Source organism: Pygoscelis adeliae, unplaced genomic scaffold (assembly GCF_000699105.1).
Source record: "Pygoscelis adeliae isolate BGI_AS28 unplaced genomic scaffold, ASM69910v1 Scaffold173, whole genome shotgun sequence".
In the NCBI taxonomy this organism is placed as follows: domain Eukaryota; kingdom Metazoa; phylum Chordata; class Aves; order Sphenisciformes; family Spheniscidae; genus Pygoscelis; species Pygoscelis adeliae.
Genome location: NW_008824409.1, coordinates 203,048 through 224,441, shown reverse-complemented (window position 1 = coordinate 224,441; position 21,394 = coordinate 203,048). Strand labels below are relative to the sequence as shown.

General features: G+C 42.9%; 1 protein-coding gene across 1 annotated transcript; it reads right to left on the bottom strand.

The window, feature by feature from the left end:
- Positions 1–492: 492 nt before the first annotated feature.
- On the bottom strand, positions 493–20,267 carry COG7 (component of oligomeric golgi complex 7). Its single transcript, XM_009320501.1, has 15 exons — positions 20,158–20,267; positions 19,807–19,975; positions 17,809–17,891; positions 16,906–17,028; positions 14,715–14,913; positions 12,496–12,623; positions 11,717–11,871; positions 10,426–10,542; positions 9,830–9,895; positions 8,899–9,085; positions 7,752–7,892; positions 7,205–7,288; positions 5,115–5,229; positions 2,656–2,799; positions 493–1,184 (listed from the first exon to the last, which is right to left on the bottom strand). Exons 1-15 carry the CDS (start codon positions 20,239–20,241, stop codon positions 1,018–1,020), a joined length of 1,962 nt encoding a protein of 653 aa, XP_009318776.1. The 5' UTR covers positions 20,242–20,267; the 3' UTR covers positions 493–1,017.
- Between the last annotated feature and the right edge of the window lie 1,127 nt (positions 20,268–21,394).

Genomic DNA, 21,394 nt, shown 5'->3' with positions numbered 1-21,394 from the left:
TGGAGGCTGCCAGGGAGAAAACAAGTCAAAAGCAAAGACAGCAAAAAGATTTGTGGATCAGGCTAAACACTGATTAGAGCAGCCTGAACCAAGTTAAGGAAAGAAGAGGCAAGAACATGGACACTGAGAAAAGAATTATTCCCCCAAGGCATCTGGTGGTGAAGAAAAGGGAAAACTGCAGAAGTAGATACAGATAAGGGGAAGAAAGATGTTTCTCCCCTCCAAAACAGAAGAGTTTGCATGTGAGGTTTTATCCAGCAGCCTCACACAGCTGGCATTCCGGTTTTGGGCCCTCTTTGTATTCCATCCAGTTTTCTAAGAAAAAAAGCTGTGGGAGTGTCGGAAGCATACTTAGGCTAGATGAGGGTTTGGGTTTTTTTACAAAGATCTATATACCAAGCTTTAATAAATTTTACAGGAAAGCAACACTTTCCTTACATTTCTTATAAACTTCATAGCTTTCAGTAGAATACATTAATCGCACAAGGAACAACCTACAAAACTGGTTTTATTCTCAGGGTTGAGCTTCATCATGCCTCATCTACTAATTGATGAGACTTGTCTTCCTGACTTTGAGAATAATGACAGACTTGAGCAATGACGACTGCCTCCAGGTAGAAGAGCTTCCAATCAGTCGATCTTTGTTGTACCTACCCCATAATTTTAGATTCAGAATTGATTAAATTTTCTGAAAAAGCCAGTCATCTCACCGCCATGAAGCATGAACTCTCCAGCAACCGGCAGACCATTTCTAGTCAGAAGCCAGCACTGCTCAGCTTACTCAAGATCATCCAGATAGTTTTTGGTAAATTTGGCTGTAGGACATCTTCCCGTATTTCTAAAGATGGAAAAATGGAACAAGCTTTTCCTAGACAAAGACATTTACTAAAAGTTATTCAGAAGTAAATTCCCCTAATCCCCAGAGATATTGTCACTGTCCTTGCAAATTTTATAGAGAAATAAACCCAACCCAAACAGTTCAGCCCTTGAACAGTGTCCGGCAGCAGGGACATTACACTAACACTCCAGGCCTCTCATTGCAGCGATGCTGCTGGCCATTCTGCGGGGCACACTTTTTGCAGCTTGCCGGTAGTCCTCTGGTTTTGCCTTCAACAGAGTTACAATATTTTGCAGTGTTCTTGATGGCTGAAGGCCAAGGGCATCCATAACGTTTATTAGATAATCTGTAAGATCAAGGATAAACATGTATTTGAACAGGCAACAGACACTGTGCAAATGAAAGTTATTCCTCATTCTTCACGACAGCTAGAATCCTGTCACGGATAGCTCAAAAACACAGAAAACGGTAGTGTGTTTGGAATCTAACTGTACTGACTGGTGTGTATTTTTGGCTTCCTGTACACTAGTTTAGACAACCATCTGTTTTGTTCAGAGGACTGAGACCCATTCTGCCACGTTTCAGTATCTGCACGCAACACCCTTGGGGTGGTCAGTCACCACGGTCACAGATAAAGGATCACAATCACACTTTCAAAGGCAAAGAGCTTGCAACAAAGCTGGGAAGTTCTGCAGAGGTGAATGGCTGTCAGGAGGGAGTTCCAGCTCACTGATTCAAGGTCAGTTGGGGAATGAAGGATGACAGGGAGAATGTCGAGCAACCAGCCTCTAATCCACTGGTTTGTTTTTAAGCAATGCCAAAACAAAAAAAAAAAAAAGATTCAGGCTGAGTTCACTGGCATTCAAGCACACTTAAAGGCAAGCTGAGGAGATATTGTCTGTATTCTTGTTTTTGAACTTGGCCATGGGGAAGTCAGCATCCATGATTTACAGCAAAGAAAGGACTAACTGGCGTTTACAATAGCTGTAGTGGTCTCGAGGCGACACTTTCATCAGGTAAGAAAAACCCATCTCCTCCATATCCTGCAGAAACGCCTCCCCCAACACCTTTCATCAGTCCTCCCTCAATCACTCTGCATGGCATGGGAGAAGGCAGAGATGAACAACATGTGCCAGCTATGTCCCACTTTGCTGCTGAAAATTTCTCCACATTGAAAGTAACTTTAGTCATCTAGCACCTTCAGAGCAGCAGGCCGATAAGTTAACCATGGCAGGGGAGCTGATCCTATAGGTTTTGTAAAAAAAGATGCTGGTCAGGCGCTCCACAACAACTTTTAGAAGGCCTTTAGCTGATCTTCCCTACCTCAGCTATCAAGTGGATGGAACAAATCAACCAGCTGCCCCCTTCATAATCCACTGGAGCACTTCCCAACAGGCTTGGCACATGCTGTGTACCCCCTATATGGCATATACTGGCAGTACATGGCACTTTGATGAGAAGGGAGAGAGCAGTGCCACACTTGAAAAGATTATATACAGATCCTTCTTGCTAAGACTGGCTTGTAAGGGAATCCTCTCATTTCAGAAAGTCTTTGACTTCCACAGTCAGAAGCACAAAGCAGTGAAGAAGCAGGAGTACCCACCGGAACATCGCCCTTCCCTTGAAGAGGGATGTGACAGAACACTTTGCAAAAGAGAAGCTGTGAACCACTCCACCATGCAGAGTATCATATCAGATCAACACGCTCACGATTAAAGGAGAAACCCACACTGCAGTTTCTTCAAATCTAATGTAATGACAGAGCAGCCCATGTGTCACGGCAACAGTTCTCAGGACAACGTGTGCACTGAGCTTACCAATGTCTGTGGCGAGCTGCTTTGTCGAATGTACTGTGAGCTCTGGTATTTGCAGGATGACTTCACAGTAAGTTTGCATCGTAGCTCTGGCGATGGAGCCCAGCCAGTAGTCAGCCATGTTGTCCAGCTCAGGTAGTTCGTCTCCTGGACAGAAAATTCTCGTTAGCTGTCAGCAGTCTCACTCACCTGCATTTGCTGGTTTTGTAACAAAACATAATTCATAAATGGTTAACTGTTTCTTCAATGAGACATTAAGGTATTCATTAGTAGTCAGAGTTTATCAGCTGTTTTTGGAGTAGTCAAAGCAGTTACATATCCTCCCTGATACCGTACATTGAAAGTCAACTCGAGACCCAAAACACTTTACTTCCCTGTATTACTTCTCCAGGTAAGTAATTTCCAAAGGGCTGACCGGTGATCAGGCTGGGGTCAGGGGACTGCCTGGCATATTCTATAGGATCATTTTCCAGGACTAGTTTACAAACTACTGCAATGACAAGGATTCACAGGTTTTTTTCCAAGCCCTAAAGGAATTCTGTGTTCATCAGTGTTTTGAAAGTTAACGAACTATTAAACATGTAACTACTTTAATATGACAAAATAAGTAATGCAAAAACTTAAACTAAAGAGCGCATTCTCAGAAGGCTACAGGAAGACTATAAATACTAAGCTTTACGCTTCCTTGATTGTCAGTGGAAATAAACACGAAGAAGAGATTAACCACAGCAAACCATGGTGCGCTGCCAATCTGCTGGGAAGCATTATGTAGCTACTGTTGTTAATTGCAGCAGGATTAATGACACAACAGGTAAGGACAGCATCTGAAGAATGAACACAAGCCAAAACTCAGCTTGCTGCAAGAAATTGAGGAAATTGCAGCAAGAATTGCTGCAAGAAAAAAGGAAACCCAGAAAAACTCCTCGTGTGTTCTGGGGATAAAATTTTGAAGAGGAATCTGGGCCGTAGCTGTCTCAGCAGCCACCCACAGCACCCACTGTCAGCATGGGGGGTTTAATCATTGTGGCTGGTATCTAATCACTAAAGACTCAGGTGGCAATGGAAGTAGCAGTGGAGCTCTAATGATTTTTCAGCTGGAGTAAATATAGGATGAAAAAGGAATTTAAATGAAGCGGTCAGCATTCCAGAATTGTGTCCTTACTGAGCAAGAACCTGACTACGGAGACTAGAACATACGGTCAGACCCTTGAGAAAAGAAATTCCCAAAGATGCAAAGCCTGTCCAAAACAAGGCAGACGAGTTTCTGACCATGGGCTCCCAATCTTTGTCACAGATGGGCACAGGTTAGCATGTCACACAGGGTGTAACAGTAGTTTTTCCTGGATTTACAGAAAAAAGAGGCAGAGGAAAAAGTTGTTTACAAGTAAACAGCATTACTATCATGTTTGAGAACGAATAATCTATTCCTGAGGAAGGGAGCTCAGGGGCTCCTCTTTTTCTAGCAACAAATTAAGGGGCTGTGGTTCTCAGCAAGGCCATAGAGGACTGCATATTTTATACCACAAGCGATTAGTGTAAAATTAAGCTTACAGGATATTCTCTCCAGATTTCACTAGGGTCTGAAGCTGGAAGGCTTCATACCAGGTCAGTTCCTGGCATCAGCTGTTGCAAGAATCCCAACTTAGACACTGTCTGGGGGTAAGAATACACTGCACGATCACCGATGCAGGGTTGTTTTCTTCAGCAGATGGGGACATCACACGAGAGGGTCGGCCAACCTAACAACTCACCGCTTCTAAACATGGTCACAAGCTTCCCCTTTGCCTATTCTTTGCTGTGCGCTCCTGCCAGCTCTGTTGCATAGCAGACCTCTTAGGAAGTTGATTTAAATCACTTTATTGATACATTTTTGAGAGAAACTAGGCCAGAAAAAGAAAAAAGTGAATACTTTTCTGTGGGGTTAATGAATGGAAAGAGCCCTACTGTGGAACCAGCACAAAAGAGAGGGCAGGAGTGCAAAGCTGGAGCAAGACTCCCCCTTCAGCAAGCTGTTAGACAGTCCAAGCTGCTCCGTGAACTGTACTCCAATGGACAGGCTGATAAGTAGCAGAAGGTGCAAAAGCTAACTTGAGAAGTCTTTCAAGCTAGATGGTTCAACGGTTCCCTGTTTGGGAACTGACCCCAGGTACCTCCTGTTCACTCCCTGCACATAGGATATTAAATATGGCTCCAACTCTGAAACAGTAGTACTTCAGACCCTGCACCCAAACCACAGTTTTAATGAACACTAAACTTAAATAGACCAAGCTGAAGAAGTTTTACTCATTATTTAGAGGCTCACTCCTCCTGTGTATTACCAGGAGACTCTTGGAAGAAACAGCATGACTAGATGATAGGAAATGGATCTCAAACAGCTTTGTTACCATGACACATCACACCCATGTAATGTCAAAATGTGAAAGCTTTCCCCCAGACGCTTCAAGTCTTTGGTTTCACCCTACCTTGTTCTGGGGGGTAAGGCAGTTTTCCAGCATGTAATGCCAGTTCCAAAGCAGAATCCTCTTGAGTGACAAATGGCTCAAGGTGGAGAGGAAGCGACATAATATATTGCCCAATCTAGAATAAAAGCACAAAGAGCTGAGTCACTGACCAAATGTGAAGCAAGTACTTTGCTAGAGAAAAAGAGTCAACCGTAGTAATCCACACCTGAAAGCAGAAAGCTGAGCTTGACAGCAACTCACTAACCTACATTTGTGCAGAAACAAATCGGCTTCTTGCTCATCATTACACTTTGTACAGGAAATAATTTTTCACCAGGTCAGAGAACCAGTCATTGAAACAATCACGTTAAGAAAAACCTGTACAGAGAACTCCTACTCCAAGCAAATTTTTGATCTCTGGCTTGTTCCCGGCAATTTGTTTTCTAGAGCAGAAGCTAATAGACTGAACCAAACAAAACCACAGAAGAGGAAACACAGATTCGAGTGACAATATAATCATGAATTACAGAAACGTATCACTCCCAAACAGGGACCATGCTCACAAATGCATAAGCTACATAACTTCAGGCACACAACAAATACTGCCCTGCTTATAAAGTGATTATCTGCTGCTACAGAGAATCTTCCTAGGTGCAAATACAGTTCAGAGTACTCTGCCTCCCCATTATGGAGCATGTTCATTAATAGCTTTTTCCTGAGCTCACATCACCTGCCTTTTCTTCTACACAGCACATATGCCACATCAATTTGTTTCTAAACTCTACTTTAGTAAAAAACTTCTCCATTTTACTGCACAATGCAGCAGTGTTATTTCAAGACTACCCAAGACAAAGCCATGGCTCAGTCTTGGCCCACCTATCACTCAGCACCAGTATAAAGGGCAGATCTGAAAAGATGTCAGAAAACAAATGCTTTGTATCTGAAATTTTCTGAAGTTCCTCTTTGCCTTGGACAGGCAGAAATGCCCTTTGATTCCTCACAGAATCAAGTAACAGCCACACACATCTCAGTTTTAACTTTCAATTAAAGTGTCAGGGGAGCATATTCAGCCTCTTACCAATCATGCACATCTCTCCTGGTGAACTGTGTTAATTAGAAAGCTACTTAGCAATTCAGTAGCAACCTTTCCTTGAAGTTTTACCTGATATACTTGCCCATGAGCTTTCTAAACCTCATAAAAGTGTCTCAGATAGCTAAATTCAAACTACCCATGATAAAATTATCCCACAAATTGACTGACTACCCATTTCTATACATTTCTTTTTTTTTAAAAAGCTTTAAAAGCAGAGTATAACAGTCTGTAGTCCATAAGCCAGAGGAAACCAAAATATTAAAAGCTTTTGGTTGCAGCCTGTCCTTAAAAAATCCATTCCCTGTGTGATGCACAGAATAATAGTAACATAAAAAACTTACCAGATTATACTTTGTATTGAGATAATAATAGCAGCTAATATTAATATCTGAACTGCAAATCTGGCAGCGACTTGAAACACCAACCAGGAGAATGGGAGAGCCATCTGAATGCTGTTCAGCAGCACCAAACTGCAGAGTGCCTAGTCAGAAGGAACGAGCAGCTCACTCTCCTTTTCCACTCAGGCACCCCACTGCCAGAAAGGTTTCATTGTTATTCCATCAGAAGGAGAAGCCAGGGAGTCACATGGGGATTAGAAGGGTAAGAGCTCAAGACTTTTTTAACTTCACAGTATGATTAAATCACTCCAGTACACATTGCAGGAACTTCTAGGCTACACAGGCTGCATTAAGAAGATATGCTCAGTATTCACCCCTACAAACAAAAGCTGGCATTCCCCATCCCATTACAAGGGTTAACACTGTAAACAGTGCACTTCAATAGAGAAGAAACTCTCCTGGTGCTCCCGACGTTCTTTTGTTATTCCGGAATTTGACAGGGATTTCATAAAAGCTACAAAGAATGGCACAACCCAACTGATGAGGGCTGGACCACTGAGAGCATCTATCACCATCATATAACAATTTTAACAAATACTACGATTTTACAAAAAATTGGGGAAACGCAGAAGAGATTCCCCCAGCATTGGGCTTCGGTAACTACCCTTGCATGCTCTTACATTGCTGATGTATTCCAGAGGAGTCAGGCTGAAGTTTGGCAGGTCATCTGTCAGGGTCTCACCAATGCCACCAGAATTCCAAGCCTGTAAGGCAAAAAGTGCAGAAAGAATCTATGACTTTCTGGAGCATGAAGTCTATCGGCATTCTGGGAAGGGATCACCCAGCAACATGAACCGTGACTACCCAAGGACTCTTAGAAAGCAGAACACAGACGGTGAGAAAACCGCTACCCTTGTCCTCCCTCAGGCCCAAAACATACACAACCCTTTCCACACAGCTCCCTGTGGAAAATACATGCTCACACAAGTTAGGAAAACAACATCTCAAACAAACATCAGAGCTTGCAAACATAGCTGTCTGTTGTGAATGCTGTGGATGAAGGGAGGTAAACTTTTCCACTGACTGTAGCTCATGGAAGAAATGTGATACCAGAGGGAAACATTCTGAAAAGCAGAAAGGTAAGCAACATTCAGCTGTACTCCACCCTAAGGGATCCCACGGGTAAACCTTGCTAGTTCAGATCAGATCGATGTACCCATTACTCACCTCCATCTTTGAAACGAGTAAGAGTTGTTGTTTGATACGAAGGAAAACAGAATCAAAAGCCAAGTGGTGTGCCAGCTGGTTGAGGCGGCTTAGGGCAGATCGAGATGAAGACAACAGGTTGTGGTTACTCGTACCTTTTTCCTAACAGACACAGAAAAATGTTTACATACAGAAGTCATTAAACTGACCAAAGAGAAACTATGCTAACATTCTTAAAGTGGTCTTTATTAAGCATCCTAATACAAAAGAGCTTTCCTCTGCAATGGCACAGCTTCTTTCCTTTGGGATGCTCTGTCCCAACCAGTTATTCAAGACAGAAACTGCGTACTGTGCCCTGAAATGTACAACAAAGATCAGCATCACATTCCAGCCTTGTCAGGCACCAGTACAGGCTAGATACTGAGAAACTCGCAGAGAAGATGGCAAAACTGCCTTTTACTCAAAGGGCACAACTAACCGATTCCCTGCATGGAATTAAGCAGAAGTTTTACATGAAGGGTACCTATGGAACTTGACTGTTTAGCAAAGGTTTAAAGTCAAACATATAACACTGAAGGCAGAGCTGCACAAGTTGCAGGTAAATTAAGTGCAGAAGAAATCAAAACATTTTGAGGAAATAAGAGACAGAACTCATAACCTTGACTTCGCTACTACATGTGACTGACGATGGCAAACATAACTTAGATCCACAAGAAGATAACTAGAGTCATTCTACCCTATTCACAGATGCATGCATGAATGATCCTGCAGAACTATATTTCAGAATGGAAATAGCAGAGCGTAAGTGGCAAAGAAAGTCTTGAGAAGCCAGTATGTGGGCTCCAGAATTTGAGATGGCTCCAGTACAACTTTCCCAATGCTTTCTGCAAGAAAATCTCCCTCACCTGAACTGATAAGGGCATGTTCACAAAACACAGCCAGGATCCGGGGAGAGATGGAATGAGTCCAGACTTCCTATGTTTGGACATTTCATCTCTCAGCGGATCAATCGGTGTCTCTGTGGAAGACTTGGAACATAGCCCATCAAAAGGCTGCAGCTCAGGATGAAACGTAATCAGGTTGTAGGGGGAATCCAGGTCTCATCTACCAAATGTGGGCCCAACAGCATCCTGTGATAGAGGCAGGCTCTCCCAGGCACCAAAGCTACCTTTAGAGTGTAAAGTGTTTCCATGAGGCTGGCATACTCAGATGGATTCTCCTTCAAAAGATAATTGTATTCCTGCCAGGGATTCTTTACGGAGCTCTTCTTTTCTGCAGAACTGGTATCCTGAAAGCCAGAAAAACTACAAGGGCTGTAGGAGTCCAAGAGATACTTCCCAGCAGTTGATAAAATCCTGAAAATAAGTACACAAAAGTCATGGGCAAAATCCTCTGAAATCAGCACTGTTACTGTTGTTCTCATGTTGGTTCAAGGACCAACACTACCTTTATGTTACTTCAAAGGAGAGAATATTCATTGGTGGCAGACACTAATTACAGCTAACTCTCACGTCTACTGTGCAACTCAAAAACTGCAAAAATATTGAGATGAAGAGAGGATTGTGCTCTCAGAACATCTAGCAAACACGGAACAAACCCAGCCTCCTGTGCACTGCAGGCCACTGTGTCCTATACAAAGCACAGGCACTCAAGTCAGACTAAACCATTTCAACGTACAAGAGGCTGAACAGTGCACTGCTTACAAGCAACAAAAGATCTACGTGCTGCCTGTGCTTGACGCTCCTCAAGTTACAAGGAATTGATCAGTTAAGGCACACGTAGATTCATTTCAGCAAATGATTCATGCCCCATGTCACAAGGCGGGTGAGAATCTTGCCAATTTGATCTGGTGGAAAATTCCTTCCTGACCCCAGTGTGGCAGTCCAGGTATCCAAGAAAAAGGATTCTTGTGACTGTCTCAGGGCACACGACTGTGACCCATCTCTGACATTTCAAAAGATGGGGAGGGGCAGTGGGGGGAAATCACAGTGGCTCTGCTTTCCCTCCATGGTCTATGCAACGAAAGCACCTTGGGGTTTGTTTTCTTTCAACTTGGTACCTATGTTGACAGCTCATGAATTAAGTTCAGCAATGCTTACCTGTTGGCCAGTTGCTGCTCAAAGTCTCCACACTGACGAAGGAGCTCACCACAAGTAGTAATTATCCTGGGAAAGAACAAGACAAAAACACATGTTGTGAGATTTGAGGCAGATAATGCCAAACACCCCCCTGCCCCAGACAACCCATCTCAGACATGTGTCAAGTAATTATAAAATACAATAACCAAACCACAGCCCACAGGGGACACATCTGTCAAGAGTTAATTTGGCTATTAACTCTGCATCCATTTGATAACACACTGAATTTTTTTGCCCAACAGCCTCATCCACATGCTACTTCTTGTCATCATGGCTAAGGCCAGCTCAGTGTCACTGGAAAAAATTCTAAGAGCTGCTGATATTTCAAGTGATATGACAGGCAGTCTTGCTCCAGACAGGGTGGGGAGCCTCATAGCACTTACTGTGCCAGCAGCAACCTGAAACCCAGTCACTAACACTAATGCTCCTAGCAGCACTGCAGCTAAGTGGGCATAGCCCTGCATTCTGCACTAAGAACTTGTGTAAACTGACCCCAAGTAATTCCCTTCCAACTTTGATACAAAAATCAGGTCTGAGCTGGGCCAAAACCCCTTTACCGGACAGAGTTTTGGAATGCAGTCCAGTCCTCCTGGAAAAGGGAATCTGATAGGACATCATCCAGTTTACATTTCTTTCGTATAGACTGCAATGTATTTGTAAAGTCAGATGTATACCTGTAATGAGAAATGGAGAAGAGATAAGCACCAGCATAAGAGAATAGGTTGGAGAGCAGCATAACTGCATGTCCTGCGATTTGCTCATTCAGTCCTCTACAAGGGCCAAACAAGAACCAGAAATATTAAAAGAGGAGGAGTTCAGAAGAGACACCGTTGTTCCAGTCCAAACACATGGATGTGAAGAACTGATCAGCCACAGCCCACTCAAGCCTACACCAGAAGACTGGCAGAAACTCAGAGTAACAGATACTGTGGGGCTACTTCAATTTGTTGCACATGGGTTACTAGGAACCCTCCACTCCCATGAGAAGGTATGAGTAAGACATTTTTGTTACCACTACACTAATCACATCTCCTAGGAAAGACCAGAAGTTTATAAGGCTACTGCTACTCCAACATCACTTGGCCCTTACTCCAGGAACACAGTGACAACAATCTCATGAATTTGTTTTCTCAGCTACTCCCCAGATGAGAACACGGATAAAAAGGAGAACATTTTGTTTTCCACACACCCCCTTTTTTTATTTTTTAAATAATGCCCATAAGCTGAAGGCATGCACACTGCTATGTAATTGCCTATAACGAAGGTGAGATCATAGAAGTGTGCTTTCCTCTTCCTTCTTCCCCACAGGGCAGCAAGGTAACAGTTTGATTTATACCTTGTGAGCAGCTCTTTCGATATCAGGAAATAAGGAGGTGGTAATCAGTACTGGAATATGACCTAAGCAGGCTGTCACTGATACTTTAAGACAAGAACTTATAGTGAACCTCACTTACTAGGGTATCTCACACTTACAGGTAGATTCTGAATGTGAGGTCACTTGTCCCAGTAAGTATACATTTCCTCACTGAGTCCTACTTTCATCAGCCTAACTTGTCTTTGTCCTACTCTGTTTTGGGAAATATTTTTCCCTCCAAAAGTGTTTATTAAAAATGAAAATTCAGTCCAACCAGAATAGAAAACAGCTGAGAAAAGTCTTCCATTTAGCCATAAAAAGCTTCCATTTTCCCCCTAAGAAATAGTAGCAGGGGATATCAGATGATTCCTATTAGGGTTATAGATACTTTCTGCTCTCAGCCACTTTTCCTAAACTACAAAGTCCTTGGCCACAAACTGAATACTTGCTACTCCCTTAGGATAAATGCAGCAGTGTAACTAAAAGCACCTTACTTTGTGAACAGAGCTTTCAGGGCCTTAAGGAGCCCACACGCCCCCAGTCCATCAGTGAGTTTAATGCAGTTGTCGATGGCTCCAGAAGCCAGAATGAAGAGTTTGTTGACCGAATGGTTCAGTTCCTGGACACAGTCAATTACTTCCCAATGCTCCTAAATAACAAAAACAACAAAGTTGAGCCTGACTCTTCCTTCAGTGAGTGTCCAGGCATTAAAGAAAAGACACCTTGTGTAACACATTGGTCTCTCAGTATCCTCCAATCTTGTGACACACGTAAGGGAGAATAATGCGGGTTGCTTCCACCCTCCCGCACAGTGACTGTTAATAAAAGTCAGGCTGCCAAATCCCACGTTTACCAGGTCTTCAAGGAAAAACAGTTCTGCCAACAACAGTATCTTCTACAAAAAGGACTTTCCTGCCTGGACCCTGTTCTTAATAAATTAATAAATCGAACCTGAAGCAGGCTCCTGACTGATAGTAATATTTTGGTAGATATTACTATATTAGTAATTACCAAAATAATATTAGCAGATCCACACAGTGCCAGTTACTGGGTGAAGGAGAAGAAAGGAGTTACCTCCGACCTGACAGTGCTGCTGAAATTAACTTCATATCTTAAACAAAATTTACTTAACAGTATAAAAATATACTGCAAACAGGAAATATTACCAAAAAATTACAGGCGGAAAGACAGCAATAACTATGGCAAAGACCCATGTATTTAGTAGAGGCTTCGAGCCTCTCCCTGTGTAGTTGAACAAAGATTGCTACATTACCAAGGGCACTGCACTGATCTGAATGAGGAGATTTTCTTCTTCCAGGTCTCCATACTCAAGTTGATAGGGCTTGTACGGACCATACACTGCTTCCACCAGTTCCATCACTTTTACCAGGTTCTGCTCCTCTACAAAGAATCAGATGTTTAGTCTACAAATAGATGAACATGCTACTAAAAACCTTGTTTCAAGCAACCTGCAGCAGTTCTTCAATTAGAGCATGCTGCCTACACAGGCTTGGAATGTTGCCCAACAGCTTTAAGTCTCAATTACACAGATTTTATTTTTTTTTTTTAAAAACAAGGTTATTATCTCTACCTGCTTCCTAAAACCAAGATGTTCTACCTCAACAAGTACCTCAAGAAAATTATCACTCACTGCTCCAAAACAGCCTGGGTGACAAAAATCTATTAAACATTCCAACCTACAGTAGAAGGAAAGCATTGAAACCATTTGAGAAGTGAAACGCGTTACTCCCACAACTTAAAACAGGGTCAATCCTCATTTATCAGAAAGCCTGGTTCATACTTAAAATAATTGACACTAACTCAATTCACTTAGCACTACTACTTCACGGTGTTCATCAACCTGAACCATGAACTCAGCATTTCAGTGCCATTCTGTTGAGCAGGGAGCTGCAAACCCAAACAAAAAACAGGTCTGAATGATTATTTCTCAAATCAGAGCTGGACACTAGTTGTTATCGTGAAGTTTTGCCAAACTCAAACTAGCAGCAAACCAGAATTACTTTGAATCCTGGATATAAGAAAAAGCTTTTACACCCTAAGGACAGACAAGCAATGGAGCAGGTTGTCCAAAGCCTGTGCTATCTCCATGCTTCGATGTTCTCAAGATCAGACTGGACAATACCCTGAGTAACATGGTCTGAACTCATAGCAGACCTTGCTTGGAGCAGGAGGTTGGACTAGATCATCTCCCGAGGTCCCTTCCAACCTGAATTATCCCACAAATCATAACTGAACCCTTCCTTCACATACGCATACATAGGAACTGGTTTGACCCTGTTCCGCTGAGTGACGTGGCCTTTCTGTTCTTGAGATACTTCTCTTCCCTAACATCTTACCCCACAGCAAAAGAGATGGAAATAAAGATTTTTATTTTTTTAAACATACTCAGGTAACAGTTCAGCAGCTGTTTTCCTATTCCATCACCTTCTAGAATTTGACATCATTTTTCTGAGTCCTTTTTAATCATTTCTATTACGAACCGCAAATCAAGTTAAGCCAAGGATAGAAAATGACTGACAAGAATACACAATCATAAAGACAACAAAACCAGAAACGATGACAGTCATACTCCCTGAAATTGCCCAGTAATCATAATTTACACGATCAAGTAAGAATCCGGGTTTAAATAGCTCAAGACAATGTTATGAGGAACCAAAAAACAGGAAACACAGCATTAGGAATGCCCCATTAGCTTTAATTTAGGATTTTCCCATACCCGGTCTTTGAAGGGGCCCTACCAGATTAATAAAGGACTATAAATAGCCAACAGTTCAAGCCAGGGATAAACCTATGTAAACACAGCACCTCACTACTTTGTGGTTTGCGGGAATTATTCATCAAGTCATGACCAAAACGAGATGACAAACATCATAGGGTAAGGAAACCAGAGGTTAGATTTTGAATCAAACACCGAGGATGCTGCTGGAGAATAAACTACCAACAGTTCAGAAGTAGTATTTTGCCCTGCATTTTCACTTGATTAAAACATAAGCCAGTAGCAACAGAAAAACTACAAAATAAAAATTAAGAATCCAACGGATGCAGCTTTCAAGCAGGTTCTCTCTTGTTTAGTAAGGTGTGACTTAATTCCATGAAACTTCTCGACTTTTATGTTTTGTGATCTTTTGCAATGGGTTTCACAGATAGCTTCCCTAGAGACATTTCCTCATCTGTTAGACAGAAGAAATACTAATGCTTGTAAAAGGAAAAGTGCTAAATTTTATTTACCCAAGACAGCAAGCATGCTCGGAACAGGTCTGCTTCAGTAAACTCATTCAGTATTGTGTCAATATCCTTAGTGTAAGATATATACACATATACACACACACAAAGGTGCAAATGCCACGTAACTGGTCAATGTTGTAGAAGATATAATCCCTCCCTCCCTGTAAAACTAAACAAAATCCCACAATGGAACTTTACAAAGGTGTTGACAGAACAGAATAACAAAATTCAGCGCAAGCGCCTTACTGAGGTTTGGCAGCATTGCTACTTCCAGCCCTTTTGCGAAGTGGATGGTGGCATCATAGAGCTCCAGCAGCTTATTCAGCTTGGTTTCTTGGCCCGTTCTCTCCATGGCAGTGCTGAGGCAGACAGGGATGGAAGGCACCAACGCTCCCAGGGTTTGAATCAACAATACAGTCACAATTTCATGGGGGTTCTTGAAAACCTGTGGTATCAGAAAAGCTATTAGCAAAAGCACGTTATCTCAGAGGAACATGACAGGCTGCAGACAGCAGCAGATAGCTTCCAGAGAGCCCCACAACGTACAAACCACATGTCACTGTCTCAGCAAAGGCAGACTGTCCCACTCCAAACCGAGCAGGTCCTGTCTATCCAGGGGCTGATACCACCTTCTTCAGCCCCCCTGAACATGTGCTGCTGCCCTGCTGGCAGAAGCAGCACCACTTCCCAGGGGCAATCATGCCCGCTGTAGTCTCCCTTATGCCCTTGCCACAGAGACCTGAGCTCCTGAAACAGAGGGACAGAAGAGGCAGAACAGTCGGGTTGGCAAATCCTGTCAGCAGAGAGGCAGGCTGCCATAACCAGGGAGTAAAGAGTTGGAAGAGAAAGCAGCAGCCCGACCTGGACTTTTTCACGCCCAGCACAGAAAACCGTGCTGGGTGTGTGCTTCCCTCTATTAAAGAATTAATATAGAATTACCTACTGGTGAGAGACAGTGACACACAGATCAAGAAGATGACATTTTGTGCACTAACAGATCACAGATTCCTCAGATGACATGAGCTCCCAACCAAAAGGGAACAAAAACAAATTTGAAAAACCTCTCAAGGGATTAAAAAAAAAAAAAAAAAAAAAAAAAAAAAGAGGTCTGCTAAGACTGCAAGAACCTTGCTGACCCAGCATGCAGAACAGCCTGACTACAAAAGTCTAGGTCAATACATATTTTACTGTTGAAACTGTGCTTGGAATACAGCAACCAAGAAACCAGAAGATAGGTAGAGGTCAAAAACTGAATTCAGCAGAACACAGGCACTATAGTAATTTGAAAAACCACCTGGCAGAAAAGGGCATTTGAAAACAAAGCACTGAGTTTACACAGGTGTGTTGGGAAAAAACACATATATTGGTAAAATATCCAGAAACAGTACTATATCACGAGCCAAATTACTGGTCAGATAGGCAGAAGTCAGTACTGGAAATGCTAGAAAGACTGTAATCAGCTGAGAACTTTTATTTACGTGCACCACCCTTAGCTCCGCTACCATAAAATGCGTTACAGCCTTTTATTGTGACTTTTTTGTCAGCTATTCTCCCTCATTTGCTTTGAAAGCTGGGGTCACCGTGAGTCTCCTGCAGCAAGGTCGCCATGGATACTGAATATCATGAAAAAGGTCCAAGAATTCTTCAGAAAGCAGAAGCAACACAGGAGGTTGATTGACACAAGCTTTGTCCCATGTGCCATTTCTCTCTCACAATCCCCAGTTCAAAGACTATCTGCTAAAACGTAAGCTGACATCTGACCTGTAATTCACATCGAATCATTAGGCAGAAAAAATACATTTCAAGGAAACACTGAGCTCCTTTGCAGTACAGGCCTAGCACTTGCACCGGGCTTCGTAACATGAAGATAAGAATCTCTTACCCTTCATGGATGAAAAACTCTTACAGGCTCAACAATATGAACTTATTTCTTCATTTCACTAAAGGACAATAACTTTTTTGGATCCTACGTTATTCTTGGCAGGAAAAACAAGCACACAGACTCCAATGGGTGATAGCAGAAGCCCTCAGATATCTTACACAGAGTGACATGAATCAGTCCAATATGACCTTGAGGGCCTCCTCCAGGCCAAGTGATAAAGCAATTCAGGCATTTCAAATGTCTTGCAACAGAACACATTTGCAACACCAACAAATTAGATTTAACTTAAGATACAGATGAAAGTGATAGAGCAGCTTTAATGTCAATAACACAGCAACCTTGCTGTCGGTAGAACACCAGAAATCAAATCTTGTCTGCAAGAGCTGGACAACAAACAGAAAGTAGGTTGCAGGCCCTGTCTTGCATTGGTAAGGCACAGAGTATAACTCAAAGAGTGATCACCGATGAACTATTCACAGCTTTTTGAGAATTAAGAGAGCATGCTCAATCTCGTCCTCTCCCATATGCTGCACCAATATTAAACTGTCACTGCACCTGTGTGGCCCACTGAAGTTGTGAGTGCCAGGTCCCAAGGAGTGTGTCGTACAGTTCAGTCAACTGGCGATTTAAGCTTAAGTCACTTTGGCAAAGATCCTGCCACGCTGCCACCAGCTGCACCTGCAGGGGTAATAAGCACCATTCTAAGAGGAGAACTGACAGTCCACAGATCTAGCTTTTGTTACTTCAAACCAAGAACTTCCCATGCAAAGCACTTTTGCTAAAACACAATGCCCACCCTTACTCCTCTCTCCAGATTTCAACATAACATTTTGCTACAATTCAGCACCACAGAAGGAAAAGACTTTCAGCACGAAGCTAGAGGCTTCTTAGTTGATTCAAAGATTTAATTAACATCGGTATTTTACTCATAAAATGAGACTGTAACTGATACCCCCGCATAATAGTTGAAATACTTGGCAAGCCCTAGCCTTGAACTTAATCCTCAAAAGTCACAGTCATGAGAGAAATTTGAGGATCAGGTTATGGCTACAGAACTGTCTGGAATTCCAACTTTTAATCTTACCTGAAAAGAGTTTACAGAAGTCAGCAGCTGGCAAGTTGCAGCAATAAAGTTATTGCTGACATAGCCACATCCAAGAAAAGCAAAGCAAAACTATAAGGCACAGAGAAATCAAGCAGAACACACGTATCCTATGTCTACTGCAGGAAGGAACACAAAGCCCTGAATGGAGAATTACTCTTGAAACATGGGGAGTAACCAAAGCTGTTAAGAGCCAGAGAGGGAGGTCAGAGAATGAAACACGGAAAAGACCAGGTTCCATCCTCCTTTGAACAGGAAAGGTAAAATACGTGATGCAGCAGCTCCCCCTACAGTCCTAGCCAAGCAAGAATTCAAATTTTTATTCCTCCACATCAAAATATTGTCAAAATACTTACCTTGTAACATTTATAATAATAAGCAAGAAGCTGGGGCATCCGATCAATTTCAGTGAAGACTTTAACAAACGTTTTTGCCTGATCTAAACAAAACAAAATAACAGGCAGTTATCAGTCAGATGCAAAGCTGAGGGTGAGACATTAGCCTAACTGAGCAAGAGAATTCTTCTTTTAAGGGAGTATGCACAATGGCCTATACAGAAAGACACACTTTCACCTTTTGTTTGCTCATCTTCTCGAATAGGAGCAGAATCACCTAAAACCCACAGGCAAACAAGAACAGGTAGCAGACACGAGGAATGAATTTAACTTCTTAAATTTAACTTCTTAACCAGCAAATGTATCTAGTATTAAAGACAGATAAAACCAGAGCGTTTCCTAGAAGGAAATCATTATTTTCCAGAAACAAGCCGCTATCTACAAAACTAGAACATAACCTCACAAAGTCCTCAGCTTTGCTTTCACCACTCCTCAAACTGATACCTAAGCTAGCTGCCTCGAGACTGACTAATGGCACAGTTAGCTCTTACACAAAGCTTTGAAATCCAAGTTCCTCAAAAGTCTGTTTTGTACTGTAAGGGGGATGACTATAGTTCTGTCCACAAAATACATCTGGAGGTAGAGAAATTAGTAATGAGACCTTGTTTTTCAAACAGGACCCAGAAGACAGATCAACTAGGACACTAAGTAACTTGAAGTGCTCTTCATCTGTGGAAGTCACAGAGTACAAACTCTCTGGGGATACGTTTACGGACTTGTATTACATTTAAAGGAGCTGGACTTCAGGAAAAAACATGACTTCACAGTAAACAGAGAAACTCTCTTCAATGGGAAAAAAGCCCATGTCTCCACACGCCCAGAACAGATTTTGAAAGAGAATGCAAACAGTGCTTAAAGCGAATTATTCTGAACAGTATGCCCAAGCAAAGGCCTCGTACCAGTAGACCTGCTGCCAGCAGCTTTCTTGCACCTATATGTTTTCTTTGGTGGAGAACTCACAGAGCATACGAATACTCAATTTACTTTCATCCTAAGCAGAGAAAATATTCCAAAATATCATCCTTTGTCTTGAATTTGTCTGTAAAGGGTAATGCACTGCAACAGCAGAGGAAAAAAGGCATGGGACCCACTGCAAAGGTAATGAGCACAGTTCAAGAAAAAAGGAGGCTGTGCAAAGAAGAAAAGCCAGAAGAGGAATGGGAGAGCGAAAAAGAGAGATCTATGCAAAAGATTAAGCACGTTTGTTAGAAGCACAGCACATAGAGCTTCTTTCCTCCTCCGCTCCCTCCAGCTGTCTGCAGTCACGCGCTGCTGCGCCTTGCCTTTACGTAGACAAGAACTCCACAGGGCGCTGTGCAGCAAAAGCACCGCAGCCCCAGACCCTCACTGGGACCTCGAGGTGCACATAGATGAGAGGCAACAACCAGAACAAGTATTTTTCAGAAGCCCCGTGACAGTAGAGAGGGAATGAGCAGCACAAACAACAGTCCAAAAAGTCAAATTTTCTAAAGGAAAGTTTATAAAACAACTTTTACAAGATAGTAAGGAGTCAGAATGTTTCCCGACAAATTTCCTTTTTGATTACCACACCAAGCGGTAACAGAAATGCCCAGTAGCACTATGATAACGCAAAACCTGAGGCTTTCTGCTGACTTGAGCAGCACTTCCGACTTGGGAAGCATCCACGGCACAACCAAACTATGACAGCAGGGCAGCCCTGCCTCAGCACCTCCATTTCACACATCTACACGGCCTATAAAAACAGCTCACGTTTCCCTTATTTCCCACAGTGGCCACAGGTACACCAAACTGTAGGAAAACCAAAGACGCGCTGGACTGCAGGCAGCTGCAGAGCACATAACATTTCACAGCATCTGGCTCCACCAGAAAAAGCACACAACCCAGCACCAGGACATAAACTCCCCACGCAAACAACATTTTCCTTTTTAAAGACAATAAACCCTGCACTGATAGTAAACGACACCGAGCCTTACTGACCTACAGACTGGGAGTTAAAAGCAGCAACAATCTGAGGACTGGCCATGGCCTCTAGTCGGTTCTTCAGAGCCTCAAGATGCACGCACTTCTCGGAGTAATCCGGCGTATCCACAAGCATAGCCAGGCTGCTCTGCATACTCGTTAGTTTGGCCGAAATCACAGACACATCCTGCCACCAGGGAAAGGCAACCCAGTTACCGAACGTGACCTCAGAAAGCATTTATACCTGTTTCACAGTGACATTTTACACACAGGTGCATGTTTTAAAGTCACTTCAAAAACCTACTTTTAAACCCAGTTTCCCTGGAAAGCTGAAGGCACAAAGACCAAAAAGAATAATGGGGTATCTACCTGTGTTTTAAGTGTCTCTTCAATGTCTGCACTTAAGGTGCTCCATTTGTCTGCTTCCTGAAGTGACTCGGCAGCCAACTGCATTCTAGATTTCACTCGGTCAATCTCTCCAGGACCTGTAGGAGAAAAAAAAAAAAATGTCGCCCATTGAAACAGAAGATGACTGCCATAGATACTTGTATTATGGGAGTTATTTTTGGCTTGGATTTTAAAAAAATGTGTGAAAAGATCATGGCCGTTACAAGGAGGAAGGACTTGGCTGAAAGAGTTAAGAGATGTTAAATCAACTTCCAAAGTCAAACAACAAAAGGTTAGTCTGAATTCTGGATTTGCACTTTTAGTATCCGCTTTGCCTGAAAAATGCTACGCACCCCAGGCAGAAATCTGGGCAGAAATCGGTGTCCCCAGTCAGGTAACTCCGTCTGAACTGAAACATGATTAGCTGTTCCTCAGGAAATGCAGATTGCACTAGCCTGTCACACCCACTTTTCTACTCTTAATGTCAAAAGAAGTGTTTTTGTCTATCTTGAGTTCACAAGGTTGTTTAATGCAAACAAGTCTGGAACCTTTAGAATTTCACAAGCTGCGGATAAACGCTACGTAAGGCAAGGACCTACCTGCATTGACTGAGCTGTGTCTTCTTCAAATTTCTTGATATCTTCTTTAACGAGGATCATTTGCTCCTTCAGGAATGTTGCCTCCTGTTTCAAGACTTCCACTTCCCGGAGGACTCTGGGCATGTTCTGGAGAGCCTGATGGCTTGTTTCTACAGAAACACCAAGCAGTACAGCGAGGAGGGGGCCGAGAACCCTCGCAGGAAAGGGGGGGGGGTGTGTTTCAATAATCTTATATAATCTCCAATACTTAAAAAACACCGAACAACAAAACTTTAGTTATATGCTTAAAACTTAAATATGTACCGTACCACAGAATCACGGAATCGTTTAGCTTGGAGAAGACCTTTAAGATCACCGAGTCCAACCACCAGCCCAACACTCCACCGTGCCCCTAAGCGCCACGTCCACACCTCTTCTGAAGACCCCCAGGGACGGCGACTCAACCGCTTCCCCGGGCGGCCCGTCCCAGCGCCCCACAACCCTTTCAGCGAAGGGGTTTTCCCCGATTTCCGAACTAACCCCCCCCCCCCCCCCCCCCGGGGGGAGGGGGGGGGAGGGGGGGGGGGGGGGGGGGGGGAATTCATGGGTTGAGATAAAGACAGTTTAATAGGACAGAAAAG

Coding starts and splice junctions, on each gene's coding strand:
- COG7 (XM_009320501.1), bottom strand. CDS start 20,241: ATGCAGTTGGCTGCCGAGTCACTTCAGGAAGCAGACAAATGGAGCACC. Junction 17,892..19,806: donor TTTTAACTCCCAGTCTGTAG/GTCAGTAAGGCT, acceptor TGTTTTGTTTAG/ATCAGGCAAAAACGTTTGTT. Junction 10,543..11,716: donor CTGAAAGCTCTGTTCACAAA/GTAAGGTGCTTT, acceptor TTCTCATTACAG/GTATACATCTGACTTTACAA.